Source organism: Dendrobates tinctorius, unplaced genomic scaffold, assembly GCF_039654945.1.
Source record: "Dendrobates tinctorius isolate UK_male_01 unplaced genomic scaffold, ASM3965494v1 ptg000075l, whole genome shotgun sequence".
Taxonomy (NCBI): domain Eukaryota; kingdom Metazoa; phylum Chordata; class Amphibia; order Anura; family Dendrobatidae; genus Dendrobates; species Dendrobates tinctorius.
The window spans coordinates 8,297,220-8,324,900 of record NW_027361743.1 but is presented as its reverse complement, the minus strand read 5'-3'; the positions used below and the strand labels follow the sequence as shown (position 1 = coordinate 8,324,900).

Sequence of the window (27,681 nt, the reverse complement as noted above, 5' to 3'; positions counted from 1 at the left end):
GAGCAGCAGAGTAAGTAATGATATAAGTAGCAGCTAGTGCTTTTGTGAACTGCAGTGTGAGTGATCATACGAGGAGATAGTATAGCTATCCTGTAGATATTTATAAAAAAAAACAAAAACCACGTGCTTGTTTACATGCTGCGATTTTGCCACGTTATTTCCATGCATTTTTCATGGGTAAAAAAATGCAGCATTTCACTTTACAATCTCTGATGCGCTCTTTTTATTTTTTCCCTGCAGATTTGAACCATTAAAGTAGCTTTGTTTGTTTTTGTAAATCAGCAATTTCTCAATTTTTTTCAGCGGTTTTACTGCGTTTTCCACCCATTCAAATGCGTAAGAAAAAAAAATCGTATAAAAAAAGATTATTTATTATTGATTTTGACTCCTTTCCCATAGGTATGACTTTTTCCTGATAAGTCAGAACGCCCGTCAAGGAAGCGTGAATCCCACCCACTACAATGTGCTGTATGACACCAACTGCCTGAGACCCGATCACCTGCAGCGTCTCACCTATAAGCTGTGTCACCTGTACTACAACTGGCCGGTGAGTGGAGACCACTTCTAGCCTCTGATCCATTAATGGGGGGGGGCTCTCCGGACCCCCTGCTATTACCCAGGGATCAGCTTTTGCTTTCCTTGTAATAGGTTTCAAACGAGATAGAAAGATTTGTTTTCTCTGTGCTTTTCTGCACGGATTATTCTGGACCTCTCAGGGATTTTATCTGCAAGATATCAGTATATTGGAAATTTAGCCGAAATTATCCAGCAGCGGCATCAGGAGCAATATCTGTGCTAACAGCGACCTCTGCTGGTGGATGGTGACATGTGCACTAGCCTAGAACATCCCAGTGCGCCTCTAAGCCATAAATACTCCGCGGCGAAAACTGAAGGGAACACGTAAATCGCACAGCAGATCTCCATTAATGAAAGGTTCACGTAGAGGGTCAGTTAGTGGCATCTGGGAACTGCCCACACACTTGGCCAACCTAAGCCTGGGCATCATCCTGCATCAGTGTAACGTCTGACACTGGCTCTGAGGATTTTATTTCAGTACCTAACAACAGTCAAGAAACTACTGGCTATCACATATTGGTTTAAGCAGATATTACAAGGATATTCCCAGACCATCAGTGACCAGCGACCAAGTCGGCCATGTTACTGCAGCATAACATTCACTGTCTCTGGACTCATCTGTGAAAAGAAACAGGATGGCAATGGTGGACCTATCAATTCGAGAGCTAAAGTCCCATCACAGCACGTCTGGTCCTCATGCCGTCATCATGGCAAATTTGGTCCAATGTATACACACGGGTATAATTTCTACCAAAGCCGGTCACATTGATTCACAATCGTTTCTGCTTAATAACTGGATAGACTGACATTCCTGAAATTGACCTGAGGTTACACGGTGATGGGCAAGTGTTCCCGAAATGTTTTTCATCAGCGTACATACAATAGTATACAATCGTCAAGCTGATCTTCATCAGCTCACATTATGCATTATGTACACACACCTAGGAGTCCTCTGCATTATGTGCTCACACCCAGGAGTCCTCTGCATTATCTACACACACCTAGGAGTCCTCTGCATTATGTGCACACACCTAGGAGTCCCCTGCATTATGTGCTCACACCTAGGAGTCCTCTGCATTATGTGCACTCACCTTGGAGTCCTCTGCATTATGTGCACACACCTAGGAGTCCTTTGCATTATGTGCTAACACCTAGGAATCCTCTGCATTATGTGCACACACCTAAGAATCCCCTGCAATATGTGCACACACCTAGGAGTCCCCTGCAATATGTGCACACACCTAGGAGTCCCCTGCATTATGTGCACACACCTAGGAGTCCTCTTCATTATGTGCACTCACCTTGGAGTCCTCTGCATTATGTGCACACACCTAGGAGTCCTTTGCATTATGTGCTAACACCTAGGAATCCTCTGCATTATGTGCACACACCTAAGAATCCCCTGCATTATGTGCACACACCTAAGAATCCCCTGCAATATGTGCACACACCTAGGAGTCCCCTGCATTATGTGCACACACCTAGGAGTCCTCTTCATTATGTGCTCACACCTAGGAGTCCTCTGCATCATATGCACACACCTAGGAGTCCTCTGCATCATCTGCACACACCTAGGAGTCCTCTGCATTATCTACACACACCTAGGAGTCCTCTGCATTATGTGCACATACCTAGGAGTACTCTGCATTCTGTGCACACACCTAGGAGTCCTCTGCATTATCTACACACACCTAGGAGTCCTCTGCATTATGTGCACATACCTAGGAGTCCTCTGCATTATGTGCACACACCTAGGAGTCCTCTGCATTATGTGCACACACCTAGGAGTGCTCTGCATTATGTGCTTACACCTAGGAGTCCTCATCATTATGTGCTTACACCTAGGAGTCGTCTGCATTATGTGCACACACCTAGGAGTCCTCTGCATTATGTGCTCACACCTAGAAGTCTTCTGCATTATGTGCTCACACCCACGAGTCCTTTGCATTATGTGCTCACACCTAGGGGTCTTCTGCATTATGTGCTCACACCTAGGAGTCCTCATCATTATGTGCACACACCTAGGAGTCTTCTGCATTATGTGCTCTCACCTAGGAGTCCTCTGCATTATGTGCTCACACCTAGGAATCCTCTGCATTATGTGCTCACACCTAGGAGTCCTCTGCATTATGTGCTCAAACCTAGGAGTCCTCTGAATTATGTGCTCTCACCTAGGAGTCCTATGCATTATGTGCTCACACCTAGGAATCCTCTGCATTATGTTTGCACACTTAGGAGTCCTCTGCATTATGTGTTCACATCTAAGAGTCCTCTGCATTATTTGTTCACATCTGGTAGTCCTCTGCATTATGTGCTCACACCTAGGAGTCCTCTGCTCACACCTAGGAGTCCTCTTAATTATGTGCTCACACCTAGGAATCCTCTGCATTATGTGCTCACACCTAGGAGTCCTCTGCATTATGTGTTCACATCTAGGAGTCCTCTGCATTATGTTTTCACATCTAGGAGTCCTCTGCATTATGTGCTCACACCTAGCAGTCCTCTGCATTATGTGCTCACACCTAGGAGTCCTCTGCATTATGTGCTTAAACCTAGGAGTCCTCTGCATTATGTGCACACACCTAGGAGTCCTCTGCATTACTTGCTCACACCTAGGAGTCCTCTGCATTATGTGATCACACCTAGGAGTCCCCTGCATTATGTGATCACACCTAGGAGTCAAATGTATTATGTGCTCACACCTAGGACCCTGCATTATGTTTACACACCTAGGAGTCCTCTGCATTATGTGCTCACACCTAGGAGTCAACTGTATTATGTGCTCACACCTTGGAGTCCTCTGCATTATGTGCTCACAGCTAGGAGTCCTCTGCATTATGTGCTCACACCTAGGAGTCCTCTGCATTATGTTCTCACACCCTAGGAATCCTCTGCATTATGTGCACACACCTAGGAGTCCTCTGCATTATGTGCTCACACCTAGGAGTCCTCATCATTATGTGCTCATACGTAGGAGTCCTCTGCATTATGTGCTAACACCTAGGAGTCCTCTGCATTATGTGCTCACACCTAGGAGTCCTCTGCATTATGTGCTCACACTTAGGTATCCTCTGCATTATGTGCACACACCTAGGAGTCCTCGGCATTATCTACACACACCTAGGAGTGCTCTGCATTATGTGCACACACCTAGGAGTCCTCTGCATTATGTGCTGACAACTAGGAGTCCCCTGCATTATGTTTACTCACCTAGGAGTCCTCTACATTATTTGCTCAGACCTAGGAATCCTCTGCATTATTTGCTCACACCTAGGAGTCCTCTGCATTATGTGCTAACACCTAGGAATCCTCTGCATTATGTGCTCACACCTTGGAGTCCCCTGCATTATGTGCACACACCAAGGAGTCCCCTGCATTATGTGCTCACACCTTGGAGTCCCCTGCATTATGTGCACACACCTTGGAGTCCCCTGCATTATGTGCACACACCTAAGAGTCCCCTGCATTATGTGCACACACCTAGGAGTCCCCTTCATTATGTGCTCACACCTAGGAGTCCTCTGCATTATCTGCTCACACCTAGGAGTCCTCTGCATTATGTGCTCACACCTAGGAGTCCTCTGCATTATGTGCTCACACCTAGGAGTCCTCTGCATTATGTGCTCACACCTAGGAGTGCTCTGCATTATGTGCACACACCTAGGAGTTCTCTGCATTTTGTGCTCACACCTAGGAGTCTTCTGCATTATGTGCACACACCTAGGACTCCTCTGCATCATGTGCTCACACCTAGGAGTCCTCTGCATTATGTGCAAACACCTAGGAGTCCCCTGCATTATGTGCTCACACCTAGGAGTCCTCTGCATTTTGTGCTTACAACTAGGAGTCCGCTGCATTATGTGATCACACTAGGAGTCAACAGCATTATGTGCTCACATCTAGGAGTCCCCTGCATTATATTTACACACCTAGGAGTCTTCTGCATTATGTGCTCATACGTAGGAGTCCTATGCATTATGTGCACACACCTAGGAGTCCTCTGCATTATGTGCACACACCTAGGAGTCCTCTGCATTATGTGCTCACACCTAGGAGTCCTCTGCATTATGTGCACACACCTAGGAGTCCTCGGCATTATCTACACACACCTAGGAGTGCTCTGCATTATGTGCTGACAACTAGGAGTCCCCTTCATTATGTGCTCACACCTAGGAGTCCTCTGCATTATGTGCTCACACCTAGGAGTCCTCTGCATTATGTGCTCACACCTAGGAGTCCTCTGCATTATGTGCTCACACCTAGGAGTCCTCTGCATTATGTGCTCACACCTAGGAGTGCTCTGCATTATGTGCACACACCTAGGAGTTCTCTGCATTTTGTGCTCACACCTAGGAGTCTTCTGCATTATGTGCACACACCTAGGACTCCTCTGCATCATGTGCTCACACCTAGGAGTCCTCTGCATTATGTGCAAACACCTAGGAGTCCCCTGCATTATGTGCTCACACCTAGGAGTCCTCTGCATTTTGTGCTTACAACTAGGAGTCCCCTGCATTATGTGATCACACTAGGAGTCAACAGCATTATGTGCTCACATCTAGGAGTCCCCTGCATTATATTTACACACCTAGGAGTCTTCTGCATTATGTGCTCATACGTAGGAGTCCTATGCATTATGTGCACACACCTAGGAGTCCTCTGCATTATGTGCACACACCTAGGAGTCCTCTGCATTATGTGCTCACACCTAGGAGTCCTCTGCATTATGTGCACACACCTAGGAGTCCTCGGCATTATCTACACACACCTAGGAGTGCTCTGCATTATGTGATCACACCTAGGAGTCAACTGCATTATGTGCTCACATCTAGGAGTCCCCTGCATTATGTTTACTCACCTAGGAGTCCTCTGCATCATCTGCACAAACCTAGGAGTCCTCTGCATTATGTGCTGACAACTAGGAGTCAACTGTATTATGTGCTCACACCTAGGAATCCTCTGCATTATGTGCTCACACCTACGATTCCTCTGCATTATGTGCTCACACGTAGGACTCCTCTGCATTATGTGCTCTCACCTAGGAATCCTCTGCATTATGTGCTCACACCTAGGATGGAGTCCTCTGCATTATGTGCTCACACCTAGGAGTCCTCTGCATTATGTGCACACACTTAGGAGTCCCCTGCAGTATGTGCTCACACCTAGGAGTCCTCTGCATTATGTGCTCACACCTACGAGTCCTCTGCATCATCTGCACAAACCTAGGAGTCCTCTGCATTATGTGCTGACAACTAGGAGTCAACTGTATTATGTGCTCACACCTAGGACCCTGCATTATGTTTACACACCTAGGAGTCAACTGTATTATGTTTACACACCTAGGAGTCAACTGTATTATGTGCTCACACCTAGGACCCTGCATTATGTTTACACACCTAGGAGTCAACTGTATTATGTGCTCACACCTAGGAGTCAACTGTATTATGTGCTCACACCTAGGAGTCCTCTGCATTATGTTCTCACACCCTAGGAATCCTCTGCATTATGTGCACACACCTAGGAGTCCTCTGCATTATGTGCTCACACCTAGGAGTACTCTGCATTATGTGCTCACACCTAGGAGTCCTCTGCATTATGTGCTTACAACTAGGAGTCCCCTGCATTATGTGATCACACCTAGGAGTCACCTGCATTATGTGCTCACATCTAGGAGTCCCCTGCATTATGTTTACACATCTAGGAGTCTTCTGCATTATTTGCTCACACCTAGGAATCCTCTGCATTATGTGCTCACACCTAGGAGTCCTCATCATTATGTGCTCATACGTAGGAGTCCTCTGCATTATGTGCTAACACCTAGGAGTCCTCTGCATTATGGCTCACACCTAGGAGTTCTGTGCATTATGTGCTCACACCTAGGTATCCTCTGCATTATGTGCACACACCTAGGAGTCCTCGGCATTATCTACACACACCTAGGAGTGCTCTGCATTATGTGCACACACCTAGGAGTCCTCTGCATTATGTGCTCACACCTAGGAGTCCTCTGCATTATGTGCTGACAACTAGGAGTCTTCTGCATTATGTACTCACACCTAGGAATCCTCTACATTATGTGATCACACCTTGGAGTCCCCTGCATTTTGTTTACTCACCTAGGAGTCCTCTGCATTATTTGCTCACACCTAGGAATCCTCTGCATTATTTGCTCACACCTAGGAGTCCTCTGCATTATGTGCTCACATGTAGGAGTCCTCTGCATTTTGTGCTCACACCTAGGAATCCTCTGCATTATGTTCTCACACCTAGGAGTCCTCTGCATTATGTGCACAGACCTAGGAGTCCCCTCCATTATGTGCTCACACCTAGGAGTCCCCTGCATTATGTTTACTCACCTAGGAGTCCTCTGCATTATGTGCTCACACCTAGGAGTTTTCATCATTGTGTGCACACACCTAGGAATCATCTGCATTATGAGCACACACCTAGGAGTCCAATACATTATTTGCGCACACCTAGGTGTCCCCTGCATTATGTGCTCACACCTAGGAGTCCCCTGCATTATGTGCTCACACCTAGGAGTCCCCTGCATTATGTGCTCACACCTAGGAATCCTCTGCATCATCTGCACACACCTAGGAGTCCTCTGCATTATGTGCACACACCTAGGAGTCCCCTGCATTATGTGCTCACACCTAAGAGTCCCCTGCATTATGTGCACACACCTAGGAGTCCCCTTCATTATGTGCTCACACCTAGGAGTCCTCTGCATTATGTGCTGACAACTAGGAGTCCCCTGCATTATGTGATCACACCTAGCAGTCAACTACATTATGTGCACACACCTAGGAGTCCCCTGCATTATGTGCTCATACCTAGGAGTCCTCTGCATTATGTGCTCACACCTAGGAGTCCTCTGCATCATCTGCACACACCTAGGAGTCCTCTGCATTATGTGCTAACACCTAGGAATCCTCTGCATTATGTGCTCACACCTTGCAGTCCCCTGCATTATGTGCACACACCTAGGAGTCCCCTGCATTATGTGCTCACACCTTGGAGTCCCCTGCATTATGTGCACACACCTAGGAGTCCCCTGCATTATGTGCTCACACCTAGGAGTCCCCTGCATTATGTGCACACACCTAAGAGTCCCCTGCATTATGTGCTCACACCTAGGAGTCCCCTGCATTATGTGCGCACACCTAGGAGTCCCCTTCATTATGTGCTCACACCTAGGAGTCCTCTGCATTATGTGCACACACCTAGGAGTCCCCTGCATTATGTGCTCATACCTAGGAGTCCTCTGCATTATGTGCTCACACCTAGGAGTCCTCTGCATCATCTGCACACACCTAGGAGTCCTCTGCATTATGTGCTAACACCTAGAAATCCTCTGCATTATGTGCTCACATCTTGGAGACCCCTGCGTTATGTGTACACACCAAGAGTCCCCTGCATTATGTGTTCACACATAGGAGTCCCCTCCATTATTTGCACACACCTAGGAGTCCCCTGCATTATGTGCACACACCTAGGAGTCCCCTTCATTATGTGCTCACACCTAGGAGTCCTCTGCATTATGTGCTCACACCTAGGAGTCCTCTGCATCATCTGCACACCCCTAGGAGTCCTCTGCATTATCTACACACACCTAGGAGTCCTCTGCATTATGTGCTCACACCTAGGAGTCCCCTGCATTATGTGCACACACCTAGGAGTCCCCTGCATTATGTGCACACACCTAGGCGTCCCCTGCATTATGTGCACACACCTAGGAGTCCCCTGCATTATGTGCACACTACTAGGAGTCCCCTGCATTATGTGCACACACCTAGGAGTCCCCTGCATTATGTGCTCACACCTAGGGGTCTTCTGCATTGTGTGCACACACCTAGGAATCATCTGCATTTTGTGCACACACCTAGGAGTCCTCTGCATTATTTGCGCACACCTAGGAGTACTCTGCATTTTGTGCACACACCTAGGAATCATCTGCATTATGTGCACACACCTAGGACTCTTCTGCATTATGTGCACACACCTAGGAGTCCCCTGCATTATGTGCTCACACCTTGGAGTCCTCATCATTATGTGCTTACACCTAGGAGTCATCTGCATTATGTGCACACACCTAGGAGTCCTCTGCATTATGTGCTCACACCTAGGAGTCCTCATCATTATGTACTTACACCTAAGAGTCCTCTGCATTATGTGCACACACCTAGGAGTCCTCTGCATTATATGCTCACACCTAGGAGTCCTCTGCATTATGTGCTGACAACTAGGAGTCCCCTGCATTATGTAATCACACCTAGGAGTCAACTGCATTATGTGCTCACACCTTGGAGTCCCCTGCATTATGTTTACACACCTAGGAGTCCTCTGCATTATGTGCTCACACCTCGGAGTCCTCTGCATTATGTGCTCACAGCTAGGAGTCCTCTGCATTATGTGCTCACACCTAGGAGTCCTCTGCATTATGTGCTCACACCTAGGAGTCCTCTGCATTATGTGCTCACACCTAGGAGTCCTCTACATTATGTGCTCACATCTAAGAGTACTCTGCATTATGTGCTCAGACCTAGGTGTCGTCAGCGTTGTGTACACACACCTAGGAGTCCTCTGCGTTATGTGCTCACACCTAGGAGTACTCTGCATTATGTGGTGATACCTAGGAGTCCTCTGCATTATGTGCTGATACCTAGGAGTCCTGCATTATCTGCACAAACCTAGGAGTCCCCTGCATTATGTGCTCACACCAAGGAGTCCCCTGCATTGTGTGCTCATACCTAGGAGTCCTCTGCATCATCTGCACACACCTAGGAGTCCTCTGCATTATGTGCACACACCTAGGAGTCCCCTGCATTATGTGTACACACCTAGGAGTCCCCTGCATTATGTGCACACACCTAGGAGTCCCCTGCATTATGTGCTCACACCTAGGAGTCTTCTGCATTGTGTGCACACACCTAGGAATCATCTGCATTATGTGCACACACCTAGGAGTCCTCTGCATTATTTGCGCACACCTATGAGTCCTCTGCATTTTGTGCTCACACCTAGGAGTCTTCTGCTTTATGTGCACACACCTAGGAATCATCTGCATTATGTGCACACACCTAGGACTCCTCTGCATTATGTGCTCACACCTAGGACTCCCCTGCATTATGTGCTCACACCTAGGAGTCCTCTGCATTATGTGCTGACAAGTAGGAGTCCCCTGCATTATGTGATCACACCTATTAGTCAACTGTATTATGTGCTCACACCTAGGAGTCCCCTGCATTATGTTTACACACCTAGGAGTTCTCTGCATTATGTGCTCACACCTAGGAGTCCTCTGCATTATGTGCTCACACCTAGGAGTCCTCTGCATTATGTGCTCACACCTAGGAATCCTCTGCATTATGTGCTCACACCTAGGAGTCCTCTGCATTATATGCTCACACCTAGGAGTCCTCTGCATTATGTGCTCACACCTAGGAACGAGTCCTCTGCATTATGTGCTCACACCTAGGAGTCCTCTACATTATGCGCTCACACCTAGGAGTCGTCTGCGTTACGTACACACACCTAGGAGTCAACTTCATTATGTTTACACACCTAGGAGTCCCCTGCATTATGTGCTCACACCTAGGAGTCCTCTGCATTATGTGCTCACACCTAGGAGTCCTCTGCATTATATGCTCACACCTAGGTGTCCTCTGCATTATGTGCTCACACCTAGGAACGAGTCCTCTGCATTATGTGCTCACACCTAGGAGTCATCTACATTATGCGCTCACACCTAGGAGTCGTCTGCGTTACGTACACACACCTAGGAGTCAACTTCATTATGTTTACACACCTAGGTGTCCTCTGCATTATGTGCTCACACCTTGGAGTCCTCTGCATTATGTGCTCACACCTAGGAGTCCTCTGCATTATGTACTTACACCTAGGAATCCTCTGCATTATGTGCTCAGACCTAGGAGTCGTCTGCATTATGTACACACACCTAGGAGTCCTCTGCGTTTTGTGCTCACATCTAGGAGTCCTCTGCATTATGTGGTGATACCTAGGAGTCCTCTGCATTATATGCTGATACTTAGGAGTCCTGCATTATCTGCACAAACCTAGTAGTCCCCTGCATTATGTGCTCACACCTAGGAGTCCCCTGCATTGTGTGCTCATACCTAGGAGTCCTCTGCATTATGTGCTCACACCTAGAAGTCCTCTGCATTATGTGCACACACCAAGCAGTCCTCTGCATTATGTGCACACACCTAGGAGTCCTCTGCATTATGTGCACAGACCTAGGAGTCCCCTCCGTTATGTGCACACACCTAGGAGTCCCCTGCATTATGTGCACACACCTAGGCGTCCCCTGCATTATGTGCACACACCTAGGAGTCCAATGCATTATTTGCGCACACCTAGGAGTCCTCTGAATTTTGTGCTCACACCTATGAGTCTTCTGCATTATGTGCACAGACCTAGGAATCATCTGCATTATGTGCGCACACCTAAGAATCCCCTGCATTATGTGCACACAGCTAGGACTCCCCTGCATTATGTGCACACACCTCGGACTCCCCTGCATTATGTGCTCACACCTAGGAGTCCTCTGCATTATGTGCTCACACCTAGGAGTCCCCTGCATTATTTGCTCACACCTAGGAGTCCTCTGCATCATCTGCACACACCTAGGAGTCCTCTGCATTATGTGCACACACCTAGGAGTACCCTGCATTATGTGCTCACACCTAGGAATCCTCTGCATTATGTGCTCACACCTAGGAGTCCTCTGCATCATCTGCACACACCTAGGAGTCCTCTGCATTAGCTACACACACCTAGGAGTCCTCTGCATTATGTGCACACACCTAGGAGTCCTCTGCATTATGTGCTCACACCTAGGAGTCCTCTGCATTATGTGCTCACACCTAGGAGTCCTCTGCATTATGTGCTCACACCTAGGAGTCCTCTGCATTATGTGCTGACAACTAGGAGTCCCCTGCATTATGTGCTCATGCCTAGGAAGGAGTCCTCTGCATTATGTGCTCACACCTAGGAGTCCTCTACATTATGTGCTCATATCTAAGAGTACTCTGCATTATGTGCTCACACCTAGGAGTCCTCTGCATCATCTGCACACACCTAGGAGTCCTCTGCATTAGCTACACACACCTAGGAGTCCTCTGCATTATGTTTACACACCTAGGAGTTCTCTGCATTATGTGCTCACACCTAGGAGTCCTCTGCATTATGTGCTCACACCTAGGAGTCCTCTGCATTATGTGCTCACACCTAGGAATCCTCTGCATTATGTGCTCCCACCTAGGAGTCCTCTGCATTATATGCTCACACCTAGGAGTCCTCTGCATTATGTGCTCACACCTAGGAACGAGTCCTCTGCTTTATGTGCTCACACCTAGGAGTCCTCTACATTATGCGCTCACACCTAGGAGTCGTCTGCGTTACGTACACACACCTAGGAGTCAACTTCATTATGTTTACACACCTAGGAGTCCCCTGCATTATGTGCTCACACCTAGGAGTCAACTTCATTATGTTTACACACCTAGGAGTCCCCTGCATTATGTGCTCACACCTAGGAGTCCTCTGCATTATGTGCTCACACCTAGGAGTCCTCTGCATTATATGCTCACACCTAGGTGTCCTCTGCATTATGTGCTCACACCTAGGAACGAGTCCTCTGCATTATGTGCTCACACCTAGGAGTCATCTACATTATGTGCTCACACCTAGGAATCCTCTGCATTATGTGCTCACACCTAGGAGTCCTCTGCATTATATGCTCACACCTAGGAGTCCTCTGCATTATGTGCTCACACCTAGGAGTCCTCTGCATTATATGCTCACACCTAGGAGTCCTCTGCATTATGTGCTCACACCTAGGAGTCCTCTGCATTATATGCTCACACCTAGGAGTCCTCTGCATTATGTGCTCACACCTAGGAACGAGTCCTCTGCATTATGTGCTCACACCTAGGAGTCCTCTACATTATGTGCTCACACCTAGGAGTCGTCTGCGTTACGTACACACACCTAGGAGTCAACTTCATTATGTTTACACACCTAGGAGTCCCCTGCATTATGTGCTCACACCTAGGAGTCCTCTGCATTATGTGCTCACACCTAGGAGTCCTCTGCATTATATGCTCACACCTAGGTGTCCTCTGCATTATGTGCTCACACCTAGGAACGAGTCCTCTGCATTATGTGCTCACACCTAGGAGTCATCTACATTATGCGCTCACACCTAGGAGTCGTCTGCGTTACGTACACACACCTAGGAGTCAACTTCATTATGTTTACACACCTAGGAGTCCTCTGCATTATGTGCTCACACCTTGGAGTCCTCTGCATTATGTGCTCACACCTAGGAGTCCTCTGCATTATGTGCTTACACCTAGGAATCCTCTGCATTATGTGCTCAGACCTAGGAGTCATCTGCATTATGTACACACACCTAGGAGTCCTCTGCGTTTTGTGCTCACATCTAGGAGTCCTCTGCATTATGTGGTGATACCTAGGAGTCCTCTGCATTATATGCTGATACTTAGGAGTCCTTCATTATCTGCACAAACCTAGTAGTCCCCTGCATTATGTGCTCACACCTAGGAGTCCCCTGCATTGTGTGCTCATACCTAGGAGTCCTCTGCATTATGTGCACACACCAAGCAGTCCTCTGCATTATGTGCACACACCTAGGAGTCCTCTGCATTATGTGCACAGACCTAGGAGTCCCCTCCGTTATGTGCACACACCTAGGAGTCCCCTGCATTATGTGCACACACCTAGGCGTCCCCTGCATTATGTGCACACACCTAGGAGTCCAATGCATTATTTGCGCACACCTAGGAGTCCTCTGAATTTTGTGCTCACACCTATGAGTCTTCTGCATTATGTGCACAGACCTAGGAATCATCTGCATTATGTGCGCACACCTAAGAATCCCCTGCATTATGTGCACACACCTCGGACTCCCCTGCATTATGTGCTCACACCTAGGAGTCCTCTGCATTATGTGCTCACACCTAGGAGTCCCCTGCATTATTTGCTCACACCTAGGAGTCCTCTGCATCATCTGCACACACCTAGGAGTCCTCTGCATTATGTGCACACACCTAGGAGTACCCTGCATTATGTGCTCACACCTAGGAATCCTCTGCATTATGTGCTCACACCTAGGAGTCCTCTGCATCATCTGCACACACCTAGGAGTCCTCTGCATTAGCTACACACACCTAGGAGTCCTCTGCATTATGTGCACACACCTAGGAGTCCTCTGCATTATGTGCTCACACCTAGGAGTCCTCTGCATTATGTGCTCACACCTAGGAGTCCTCTGCATTATGTGCTCACACCTAGGAGTCCTCTGCATTATGTGCTGACAACTAGGAGTCCCCTGCATTATGTGCCCATGCCTAGGAAGGAGTCCTCTGCATTATGTGCTCACACCTAGGAGTCCTCTACATTATGTGCTCATATCTAAGAGTACTCTGCATTATGTGCTCACACCTAGGAGTCCTCTGCATCATCTGCACACACCTAGGAGTCCTCTGCATTAGCTACACACACCTAGGAGTCCTCTGCATTATGTTTACACACCTAGGAGTTCTCTGCATTATGTGCTCACACCTAGGAGTCCTCTGCATTATGTGCTCACACCTAGGAGTCCTCTGCATTATGTGCTCACACCTAGGAATCCTCTGCATTATGTGCTCACACCTAGGAGTCCTCTGCATTATATGCTCACACCTAGGAGTCCTCTGCATTATGTGCTCACACCTAGGAGTCCTCTGCATTATATGCTCACACCTAGGAGTCCTCTGCATTATGTGCTCACACCTAGAAGTCCCCTGCATTATGTGCTCACACCTAGGAGTCTTCTGCATTGTGTGCACACACCTAGGAATCATCTGCATTATGTGCACACACCTAGGAGTCCTCTGCATTATTTGCGCACACCTAGGAGTCCTCTGCATTTTGTGCTCACACCTAGGAGTCTTCTGCTTTATGTGCACACACCTAGGAGTCTTCTGCATTATGTGCACACACCTAGGGCTCCTCTGCATTATGTGCTCACACCTAGGAGTCCCCTGCATTATGTGCTTACACCTAGGAGTCCTCTGCATTATGTGCTCACACCTAGGAGTCCTCTGCATTATGTGCTGACAACTAGGAGTCCCCTGCATTATGTGCAAACACCTAGGAGTTCTCATCATTATGTGCTTACACCTAGGAGTCCTCTGCATTATGTGCTCACACCTAGTAGTCCTCTGCATCATCTGCACACACCTAGGAGTCCTCTGCATTATCTACACACACCTAGGAGTCCTCTGCATTATGTGCAAACACCTAGGAGTCATCTGCATTATGTGCTCACACATCGGAGTCCTCTGCATTATGTGCTCTCACCTAGGAGTCCTCATCATTATGTGCTTACACCTAGGAGTCCTCTGCATTATGTGCTCTCACCTAGGAGTCCTCATCATTATGTCCTTACACCTAGGAGTCCTCTGCATTATGTGCACACACCTAGGAGTCCTCTGCATTATGTGCTCACACCTAGGAGTCCTCTGCATTATGTGCTCTCACCTAGGAGTCCTCATCATTATGTGCTTACACCTAGGAGTCCCCTGCATTATGTGCTCACACCTAGGAGTCCTCTGCATTATGTGCACACACCTAGGAGTCAACTGCATTATGTGCTCACACCTAGGAGTCCCCTGCATTATGTTTACACACCTAGGAGTCCTCTGCATTATGTGCTGACACCTAGGAGTCCTCTGCATTATGTGCTGACAGCTAGGAGTCCTCTGCATTATGTGCTCACAGCTAGGAGTCCTCTGCATTATGTGCTCACACCTAGGAGTCCTCTGCATTATGTGCTCACACCTAGGAGTCCTCTGCATTATGTGCTCACACCTAGGAAGGAGTCCTCTGCATTATGTGCTCACACCTAGGAGTCCTCTACGTTATGTGCTCACATCTAAGAGTACTCTGCATTATGTGCTCAGACCTAGGAGTCGTCAGCGTTATGTACACACACCTAGGAGTACTCTGCATTATGTGGTGATACCTAGGAGTCCTCTGCATTATGTGCTGATACCTAGGAGTCCTGCATTATCTGCACAAACCTAGGAGTCCCCTGCATTATGTGTTCACACCAAGGAGTCCCCTGTATTGTGTGCTCATACCTAGGAGTCCTCTGCATTATGTGCTCATACCTAGGAGTCCTCTGCATTATCTACACACACCTAGGAGTCCTCTGCATTATGTGCTCACACCTAGGAGTCCTCTGCATTATATACACACCTAGGAGTCCTCTGCATTATCTACACACACCTAGGAGTCCTCTGCTTTATGTGCACACACCTAGGAGTCCTCTGCATTATGTGCACACACCTAGGAGTCCCCTGCATTATGTGTACACACCTAGGAGTCCCCTGCATTATGTGCACACACCTAGGAGTCCCCTGCATTATGTGCTCACACCTAGGAGTCTTCTGCATTGTGTGCACACACCTAGGAATCATCTGCATTATGTGCACACACCTAGGGCTCCTCTGCGTTATGTGCTCACACCTAGGAGTCCCCTGCATTATGTGCTCACACCTAGGAGTCCTCTGCATTATGTGCTCACACCTAGGAGTCCTCTGCATTATGTGCTCACACCTAGGAGTCCTCTGCATTATGTGCTGACAACTAGGAGTCCCCTGCATTATGTGCACACACCTAGGAGTCCCCTGCATTATGTGCACACACCTAGGAGTTCTCATCATTATGTGCTTACACCTAGGAGTCCTCTGCATTATGTGCTCACACCTAGTAGTCCTCTGCATCATCTGCACACACCTAGGAGTCCTCTGCATTATCTACACACACCTAGGAGTCCTCTGCATTATGTGCACACACCTAGGAGTCATCTGCATTATGTGCTTACACCTAGGATTCCTCTGCATTATGTGCTCTCACCTAGGAGTCCTCATCATTATGTGCTTACACCTAAGAGTCCTCTGCATTTCTCCAGTGCATTCAACACCTTACAGCCACTATTATTACGTAAAAAGCTGGTTGAAATGGCGGTTGATGAGGGACTAGTGAATTGGATCATTGATTATCTGTCGGACAGGCCACAGTTTGTGAGGTTGGGGGCGGCCGTATCGGATAGTGTGCGGAGTAGTGTTGGAGCCCCTCAGGGAACGGTGCTGTCGCCATTCCTTTTTACGTTATACACAGCTGATTTTCAGTATAAATCAGACCTTTGTCACCTTCAGAAGTACTCTGATGACTCAGTGATAGTCGGAGGTATTGAGAGAGACCGGGGGGAGGAGGAATACAGAAGGGTGGTTTTGGACTTTGTTGACTGGTGCCAGGCTAACCATTTAGAACTCAACGTAAAGAAAACCAGGGAGCTGGTGTTGAGTTATGGAAGGTGCATGAAGGATTGCTTACCTATCACTATTGATGGTCAGGATGTGGAGATGGTGGAGAATTTCAAATATTTGGGGGTTCACCTGGACAGCAAGCTTGATTGGAGGTGCCATATGGAGAAGGTTTGCAAGAAAGGGATGAGTAGACTTTACTTCCTAAGGAAGTTAAGGTCGTTTAATGTGTGTAGCAAAATGCTTGAAATGTTCTACCAATCCATTGTGGCGAGTGCAATCTTTGATGCAATTATATGCTGGGGTAGTAGTGTGCGCACAGCTGACGCGAATAAGCTGAATAAACTTATCAAGAAGGCTAGTGCGGCGGTGGGTCTACAACTCAGGACTTTCGAGGAGGTATTAGAGGATAGAATTACTAAGAAATGCAAGGCTATAATGAGCAACAATACACACCCGCTCTATGAACTGTTTGCGAAGCAAAAGAGCACATTCAGCAAGCGTCTACTCCAACTAATGTGTAAAAAGGAAAGATATAGAAAATCGTTTGTTCCGACAGCTGTGGGGATGTTTAACAAATGTATAAGTGTAAAGCATCCCAAGACTAAATGAAGTTCAAAGTGTATGGGGGGGAATTGGTGAGTTACAAGTACCAGTCTATCCGCATCTGCTGTCCATATAGACTTATTTTGTAAAGTGTGTATTGTTCTTGTAATGTTCTTGATCTTTGTTCTGCTGCTGTAATACTGTAATTTCCTCCGGGATCAATAAAGTTTATCTAATCTAATCTAATCTAATCTAATTATGTGCTGACAACTAGGAGTCCCCTGCATTATGTGATTACACCTAGGAGTCAACTGCATTATGTGCTCACACCTAGGAGTCCCCTGCATTATGTTTACTCACCTAGGAGTCCTCTGCATTATGTGCTCACACCTAGGAGTCCTCTGCATTATGTGCTCACAGCTAGGAGTCCTCTGCATTATGTGCTCACACCTAGGAGTCCTCTACATTATGTGCTCACACCTAGGAGTCCTCTACATTATGTGCTCACATCTAAGAGTACTCTGCATTATGTGCTCAGACCTAGGAGTCGTCAGCGTTATGTACACACACCTAGGAGTACTCTGCGTTATGTACTCACACCTAGGAGTACTCTGTATTATGTGGTGATACCTAGGAGTCCTCTGCATTATGTGCTGATACCTAGGAGTCCTGCATTATCTGCACAGACCTAGGAGTCCCCTGCATAATGTGCTCACCACAAGGAGTCCCCTGCATTGTGTTTTCATACCTAGGAGTCCTCTGCATTATGTGCTCACACCTAGGAGTCCTCTGCATCATCTGCACACACCTAGGAGTCCTCTGCATTATCTACACACACCTAGGAGTGCTCTGCATTATGTGCTCACACCTAGAAGTCCCCTGCATTATCGGCACACACCTAGGAGTCCTCTGCATTATGTGCACACACCTTGGAGTCCCCTGCATTATGTGTACACACCTATGAGTCCCCTGCATTATGTTCACACACCTAGGAGTCCCCTGCATTATGTGCTCACACCTAGGAGTCTTCTGCATTGTGTGCACACACCTAGGATTCCTCTGCATTATGTGCTCTCACCTAGGAGTCCTCATCATTATGTGCTTACACCTAAGAGTCCTCTGCATTATGTGCACACACCTAGGAGTCCTCTGCATTATGTGCTGACAACTAGGAGTCCCCTGCATTATGTGATCACACCTAGGAGTCAACTGCATTATGTGCTCACACCTAGGAGTCCCCTGCATTATGTTTACACACCTAGGAGTCCTCTGCATTATGTGCTCACACCTAGGAGTCCTCTGCATTATGTGCTCACACCTAGGAGTCCTCTGCATTATGTGCTCACACCTAGGAAGGAGTCCTCTGCATTATGTGCTCACACCTAGGAGTCCTCTACATTATGTGCTCACATCTAAGAGTACTCTGCATTATGTGCTCAGACCTAGGAGTCGTCAGCGTTATGTACACACACCTAGGAGTCCTCTGCGTTATGTGTTCACACCTAGGAGTACTCTGCATTATGTGATGATACCTAGGAGTCCTCTGCATTATGTGCTGATACCTAGGAGTCCTGCATTATCTGCACAAACCTAGGAGTCCCCTGCATTATGTGCTCACACCAAGGAGTCCCCTGCATTGTGTGCTCATACCTAGGAGTCCTCTGCATTATGTGCTCACACCTAGGAGTCCTCTGCATCATCTGCACACACCTAGGAGTCCTCTGCATTATCTAAACACACCTAGGAGTGCTCTGCATTATGTGCTCACACCTAGAAGTCCCCTGCATTATGTGCACACACCTAGGAGTCCCCTGCATTATCGGCACACACCTAGGAGTCCTCTGCATTATGTGCACACACCTAGGAGTCCTCTGCATTATGTGCACACACCTAGGAGTCCCCTGCATTATGTGTACACACCTAGGAGTCCTCTGCATTATGTGCTAACACCTAGGAATCCTCTGTATTGTGTGCAAACTCTTAGGAGTCCCCTGCATTATGTGCTCACACCTAAGAGTCCTCTGCATTATGTGCTGACAACTAGGAGTCCCCTGCATTATGTGCTCATGCCTAGGAAGGAGTCCTCTGCATTATGTGCTCACACCTAGGAGTGCTCTGCATTATGTGCTCACACCTAGGAGTCCCCTGCATTATGTGCACACACCTAGGAGTCCCCTGCATTATGTGCTCACACCTTGGAGTCCCCTGCATTATGTGCACACACCTAGGAGTCCCCTGCATTATGTGCTCACACCTAGGAGTCCCCTGCATTATGTGCACACACCTAGGAGTCCCCTTCATTATGTGCTCACACCTAGGAGTCCTCTGCATTGTGTGCTCACACCTAGGAGTCCTCTGCATTATGTGCTCACACCTAGTAGTCTTCTGCATTATGTGCTCACACCTAGGAATCCTCTACATTTTGTGATCACACCTAGGAGTCCCCTGCATTATGTTTACTCACCTAAGAGTCCTCTGCATTTTGTGCTCACACCTAGGAGTCTTCTGCATTATGTGCACACACCTAGGACTCCTCTGCATTATGTGCGCACACCTAAGAATCCCCTGCATTATGTGCACACACCTAGGAGTCCCCTGCATTATGTGCACACACCTAGGAGTCCCCTTCATTATGTGCTCACACCTAGGAGTCCTCTGCATTATGTGCTCACACCTAGGAGTCCTCTGCATCATCTGCACACACCTAGGAGTCCTCTGCATTAGCTACACACACCTAGGAGTCCTCTGCATTATGTGCACACACCTAGGAGTCCTCTGCATTATGTGCTCACACCTAGGAGTCCTCTGCATTATGTGCTCACACCTAGGAGTCCTCTGCATTATGTGCTCACACCTAGGAGTGCTCTGCATTTTGTGCTCACACCTAGGAGTCCTCTGCATTATGTGCTGACAACTAGGAGTCCTCTGCATTATGTGCTCACACCTAGCAGTCCTCTGCATTATCTACACACACCTAGGAGTGCTCTGCATTATGTGCACACACCTAGGAGTCATCTGCATTATGTGCTCACACCTAGGAGTCCTCTGCATTATGTGCACACACCTAGGAGTCCCCTGCATTATGTGCACACACCTAGGAGTCCCCTGCATTATGTGCACACACCTAGGAGTCCCCTGCATTATGTGCACACACCTAGGAGTCCCCTGCATTATGTGCACACACCTAGGCGTCCCCTGCATTATGTGCTCACACCTAGGAGTCTTCTGCATTGTGTGCACACACCTAGGAATCATCTGCATTATGTGCACACACCTAGGAGTCCTCTGCATTATTTGCGCACACCTAGGAGTCACCTGCATTATGTGCTCACATCTAGGAGTCACCTGCATTATGTTTACACACCTAGGAGTCTTCTGCATTATGTGCTCACACCTAGGAGTCCTCATCATTATGTGCTCACACCTAGGAGTCCTCATCATTATGTGCTCATACGTAGGAGTCACCTGCATTATGTGCTCACACCTAGGAGTCCTCTGCATTATTTGCGCACACCTAGGAGTCACCTGCATTATGTGCTCACATCTAGGAGTCCCCTGCATTATGTTTACACACCTAGGAATCCTCTGCATTATGTGCTCACACCTAGGAGTCCTCATCATTATGTGCTCACACCTAGGAGTCCTCATCATTATGTGCTCATACGTAGGAGTCCTCTGCATTATGTGCTCACACCTAGGTAACCTCTGCATTATGTGCACACACCTAGGAGTCCTCGGCATTATCTACACACACCTAGGAGTGCTCTGCATTATGTTCACACACCTAGGAGTCCTCTGCATTATGTGCTCACACCTAGGAGTCCTCTGCATTATTTGCTGACAACTAGGAGTCCCCTGCATTATGTGATCACACCTAGGAGTCAACTGCATTATGTGCTCACATCTAGGAGTCAACTGCATTTTGTTTACTCACCTAGGAGTTCTCTGCATTATTTGCTCACACCTAGGAATCCTCTGCATTATTTGCTCACACCTAGGAGTCCTCTGCATTATGTGCTCACATGTAGGAGTCCTCTGCATTATGATGTGCTCACACCTAGGAGTCCTCTGCATTATGTGCTCACACCTAGTAGTCCTCTGCATTATGTGCACACACCTAGGAGTCCGCTGCATTATGTGCTCACACCTAGCAGTCCTCTGCATTATGTGCACACACCTAGGAGTCCGCTGCATTATGTGCACACACCTAGGAGTCCTCTGCATTATGTGCACACACCTAGGAGTCCGCTGCATTATGTGCTCACACCTAGTAGTCCTCTGCATTATGTGCACACACCTAGGAGTCCGCTGCATTATGTGCTCACACCTAGCAGTCCTCTGCATTTTGTGCTCACACCTAGCAGTCCTCTACATTATGTGCACACACCTAGGAGTCCGCTGCATTATGTGCACACACCTAGGAGTCCTCTGCATTATGTGCACAGACCTAGGAGTCCCCTCCATTATGTGCACACACCTAGGAGTCCCCTGCATTATGTGCTCACACCTAGGAGTTTTCATCATTGTGTGCACACACCTAGGAATCATCTGCATTATGAGCACACACCTAGGAGTCCAATACATTATTTGCGCACACCTAGGTGTCCCCTGCATTATGTGCTCACACCTAGGAGTCCCCTGCATTATGTGCTCACACCTTGGAGTCCTCTACATCATCTGCACACACCTAGGAGTCCTCTGCATTATGTGCACACACCTAGGAGTCCCCTGCATTATGTGCTCACACCTAGGAGTCCCCTGCATTATGTGCACACACCTAGGAGTCCCCTGCATTATGTGCTCACATCTAAGAGTACTCTGCATTATGTGCTCAGACCTAGGAGTCGTCAGCGTTATGTACACACACCTAGGAGTCCTCTGCGTTATGTGTTCACACCTAGGAGTACTCTGCATTATGTGATGATACCTAGGAGTCCTCTGCATTATGTGCTGATACCTAGGAGTCCTGCATTATCTGCACAAACCTAGGAGTCCCCTGCATTATGTGCTCACACCAAGGAGTCCCCTGCATTGTGTGCTCATACCTAGGAGTCCTCTGCATTATGTGCTCACACCTAGGAGTCCTCTGCATCATCTGCACACACCTAGGAGTCCTCTGCATTATCTAAACACACCTAGGAGTGCTCTGCATTATGTGCTCACACCTAGAAGTCCCCTGCATTATGTGCACACACCTAGGAGTCCCCTGCATTATCTGCACACACCTAGGAGTCCTCTGCATTATGTGCACACACCTAGGAGTCCTCTGCATTATGTGCACACACCTAGGAGTCCCCTGCATTATGTGTACACACCTAGGAGTCCTCTGCATTATGTGCTAACACCTAGGAATCCTCTGTATTGTGTGCAAACTCTTAGGAGTCCCCTGCATTATGTGCTCACACCTAAGAGTCCTCTGCATTATGTGCTGACAACTAGGAGTCCCCTGCATTATGTGCTCATGCCTAGGAAGGAGTCCTCTGCATTATGTGCTCACACCTAGGAGTCCTCTACATTATGTGCTCACATCTAAGAGTACTCTGCATTATGTGCACACACCTAGGAGTCCCCTGCATTATGTGCTCACACCTTGGAGTCCCCTGCATTATGTGCACACACCTAGGAGTCCCCTGCATTTTGTGCTCACACCTTGGAGTCCCCTGCATTATGTGCACACACCTAGGAGTCCCCTGCATTATGTGCTCACACCTAGGAGTCCCCTGCATTATGTGCACACACCTAGGAGTCCCCTTCATTATGTGCTCACACCTAGGAGTCCTCTGCATTGTGTGCTCACACCTAGGAGTCCTCTGCATTATGTGCTCACACCTGGTAGTCTTCTGCATTATGTGCTCACACCTAGGAATCCTCTACATTTTGTGATCACACCTAGGAGTCCCCTGCATTATGTTTACTCACCTAAGAGTCCTCTGCATTTTGTGCTCACACCTAGGAGTCTTCTGCATTATGTGCACACACCTAGGACTCCTCTGCATTATGTGCGCACACCTAAGAATCCCCTGCATTATGTGCACATACCTAGGACTCCCCTGCATTATGTGCACACACCTAGGAGTCCCCTGCATTATGTGCACACACCTAGGAGTCCCCTGCATTATGTGCTCACACCTAGGAGTCCCCTGCATTATGTGCACACACCTAGGAGTCCTCTGCATTATGTGCGCACACCTAAGAATCCCCTGCATTATGTGCACACACCTAGGACTCCCCTGCATTATGTGCTCACACCTTGGAGTCCCCTGCATTATGTGCACACACCTAGGAGTCCCCTGCATTATGTGCACACACCTAGGAGTCCCCTGCATTATGTGCTCACACCTAGGAGTCCCCTTCATTATGTGCTCACACCTAGGAGTCCTCTGCATTATGTGCTCACACCTAGGAGTCCTCTGCATCATCTGCACACACCTAGGAGTCCTCTGCATTAGCTACACACACCTAGGAGTCCTCTGCATTATGTGCACACACCTAGGAGTCCTCTGCATTATGTGCTCACACCTAGGAGTCCTCTGCATTATGTGCTCACACCTAGGAGTCCTCTGCATTATGTGCTCCCACCTAGGAGTGCTCTGCATTATGTGCTCACACCTAGGAGTCCTCTGCATTATGTGCTGACAACTAGGAGTCCTCTGCATTATGTGCTCACACCTAGGAGTCCTCTGCATTATCTACACACACCTAGGAGTGCTCTGCATTATGTGCACACACCTAGGAGTCATCTGCATTATGTGCTCACACCTAGGAGTCCTCTGCATTATGTGCACACACCTAGGAGTCCCCTGCATTATGTGCACACACCTAGGAGTCCCCTGCATTATGTGCTCACATCTAAGAGTACTCTGCATTATGTGCTCAGACCTAGGAGTCGTCAGCGTTATGTACACACACCTAGGAGTCCTCTGCGTTATGTGTTCACACCTAGGAGTACTCTGCATTATGTGATGATACCTCGGAGTCCTCTGCATTATGTGCTGATACCTAGGAGTCCTGCATTATCTGCACAAACCTAGGAGTCCCCTGCATTATGTGCTCACACCAAGGAGTCCCCTGCATTGTGTGCTCATACCTAGGAGTCCTCTGCATTATGTGCTCACACCTAGGAGTCCTCTGCATCATCTGCACACACCTAGGAGTCCTCTGCGTTATCTAAACACACCTAGGAGTGCTCTGCATTATGTGCTCACACCTAGAAGTCCCCTGCATTATGTGCACACACCTAGGAGTCCCCTGCATTATCGGCACACACCTAGGAGTCCTCTGCATTATGTGCACACACCTAGGAGTCCTCTGCATTATGTGCACACACCTAGGAGTCCCCTGCATTATGTGTACACACCTAGGAGTCCTCTGCATTATGTGCTAACACCTAGGAATCCTCTGTATTGTGTGCAAACTCTTAGGAGTCCCCTGCATTATGTGCTCACACATAAGAGTCCTCTGCATTATGTGCTGACAACTAGGAGTCCCCTGCATTATGTGCTCATGCCTAGGAAGGAGTCCTCTGCATTATGTGCTCACACCTAGGAGTCCTCTACATTATGTGCTCACATCTAAGAGTACTCTGCATTATGTGCTCACACCTAGGAGTCCCCTGCATTATGTGCGCACACCTAAGAATCCCCTGCATTATGTGCACACACCTAGGACTCCCCTGCATTATGTGCTCACACCTTGGAGTCCCCTGCATTATTTGCACACACCTAGGAGTCCCCTGCATTATGTGCACACACCTAGGAGTCCCCTGCATTATGTGCTCACACCTAGGAGTCCCCTTCATTATGTGCTCACACCTAGGAGTCCTCTGCATTATGTGCTCACACCTAGGAGTCCTCTGCATCATCTGCACACACCTAGGAGTCCTCTGCATTAGCTACACACACCTAGGAGTCCTCTGCATTATGTGCACACACCTAGGAGTCCTCTGCATTATGTGCTCACACCTAGGAGTCCTCTGCATTATGTGCTCACACCTAGGAGTCCTCTGCATTATGTGCTCACACCTAGGAGTGCTCTGCATTATGTGCTCACACCTAGGAGTCCTCTGCATTATGTGCTGACAACTAGGAGTCCTCTGCATTATGTGCTCACACCTAGGAGTCCTCTGCATTATCTACACACACCTAGGAGTGCTCTGCATTATGTGCACACACCTAGGAGTCATCTGCATTATGTGCTCACACCTAGGAGTCCTCTGCATTATGTGCACACACCTAGGAGTCCCCTGCATTATGTGCACACACCTAGGAGTCCCCTGCATTATGTGCACACACCTAGGAGTCCCCTGCATTATGTGCTCACACCTAGGAGTCTTCTGCATTGTGTGCACACACCTAGGAATCATCTGCATTATGTGCACACACCTAGGAGTCCTCTGCATTATTTGCGCACACCTAGGAGTCACCTGCATTATGTGCTCACATCTAGGAGTCCCCTGCATTATGTTTACACACCTAGGAGTCTTCTGCATTATGTGCTGACAACTAGGAATCCTCTGCATTATGTGCTCACACCTAGGAGTCCTCATCATTATGTGCTCATACGTAGGAGTCCTCTGCATTATGTGCTCACACCTAGGAGTCCTCTGCATTATGTACTCACACCTAGGTATCCTCTGCATTATGTGCACACACCTAGGAGTCCTCGGCATTATCTACACACACCTAGGAGTGCTCTGCATTATGTTCACACACCTAGGAGTCCTCTGCATTATGTGCTCACACCTAGGAGTCCTCTGCATTATTTGCTGACAACTAGGAGTCCCCTGCATTATGTGATCACACCTAGGAGTCAACTGCATTATGTGCTCACATCTAGGAGTCAACTGCATTTTGTTTACTCACCTAGGAGTTCTCTGCATTATTTGCTCACACCTAGGAATCCTCTGCATTATTTGCTGACACCTAGGAGTCCTCTGCATTATGTGCTCACATGTAGGAGTCCTCTGCATTATGATGTGCTCACACCTAGGAGTCCTCTGCATTATGTGCTCACACCTAGTAGTCCTCTGCATTATGTGCACACACCTAGGAGTCCGCTGCATTATGTGCTCACACCTAGCAGTCCTCTGCATTATGTGCTCACACCTAGCAGTCCTCTGCATTATGTGCACACACCTAGGAGTCCGCTGCATTATGTGCACACACCTAGGAGTCCTCTGCATTATGTGCACACACCTAGGAGTCCGCTGCATTATGTGCTCACACTTAGTAGTCCTCTGCATTATGTGCACACACCTAGGAGTCCGCTGCATTATGTGCTCACACCTAGCAGTCCTCTGCATTTTGTGCTCACACCTAGCAGTCCTCTGCATTATGTGCACACACCTAGGAGTCCGCTGCATTATGTGCACACACCTAGGAGTCCTCTGCATTATGTGCACAGACCTAGGAGTCCCCTCCATTATGTGCACACACCTAGGTGTCCCCTGCATTATGTGCTCACACCTAGGAGTTTTCATCATTGTGTGCACACACCTAGGAATCATCTGCATTATGAGCACACACCTAGGAGTCCAATACATTATTTGCGCACACCTAGGTGTCCCCTGCATTATGTGCTCACACCTAGGAGTCCCCTGCATTATGTGCTCACACCTTGGAGTCCTCTACATCATCTGCACACACCTAGGAGTCCTCTGCATTATGTGCACACACCTAGGAGTCCCCTGCATTATGTGCTCACACCTAGGAGTCCCCTGCATTATGTGCACACACCTAGGAGTCCCCTGCATTATGTGCTCACACCTAGGAGTCCTCTGCATTATGTGCTGACAACTAGGAGTCCCCTGCATTATGTGATCACACCTAGGAGTCAACTGCATTATGTGCACACACCTAGGAGTCCTCTGCATCATCTGCACACACCTAGGAGTCCTCTGCATTATGTGCTAACACCTAGGAATCCTCTGCATTATGTGCTCACACCTTGGAGTCCCCTGCATTATGTGCACACACCTAGGAGTCCCCTGCATTATGTGCTCACACCTTGGAGTCCCCTGCATTATGTGCACACACCTAGGAGTCCCCTGCATTATGTGCTCACACCTAGGAGTCCCCTGCATTATGTGCACACACCTAGGAGTCCCCTTCATTATGTGCTCACACCTAGGAGTCCTCTGCATTGTGTGCTCACACCTAGGAGTCCTCTGCATTATGTGCTCACACCTATGAGTCCTCTG

At 48.1% G+C, this 27,681-nt stretch overlaps 1 protein-coding gene across 1 annotated transcript in view; it reads left to right on the top strand.

Annotated features, from left to right (window-relative positions):
- Nucleotides 1-27,681, top strand: part of PIWIL4 (piwi like RNA-mediated gene silencing 4) — a 275,269-nt gene that overhangs the window by 225,260 nt on the left and 22,328 nt on the right. The window contains exon 20 of the mRNA XM_073582971.1: nucleotides 400-547. Coding sequence (XP_073439072.1) covers nucleotides 400-547 — 148 coding nt within the window. The remainder of the gene's footprint in view (nucleotides 1-399; nucleotides 548-27,681) is intronic.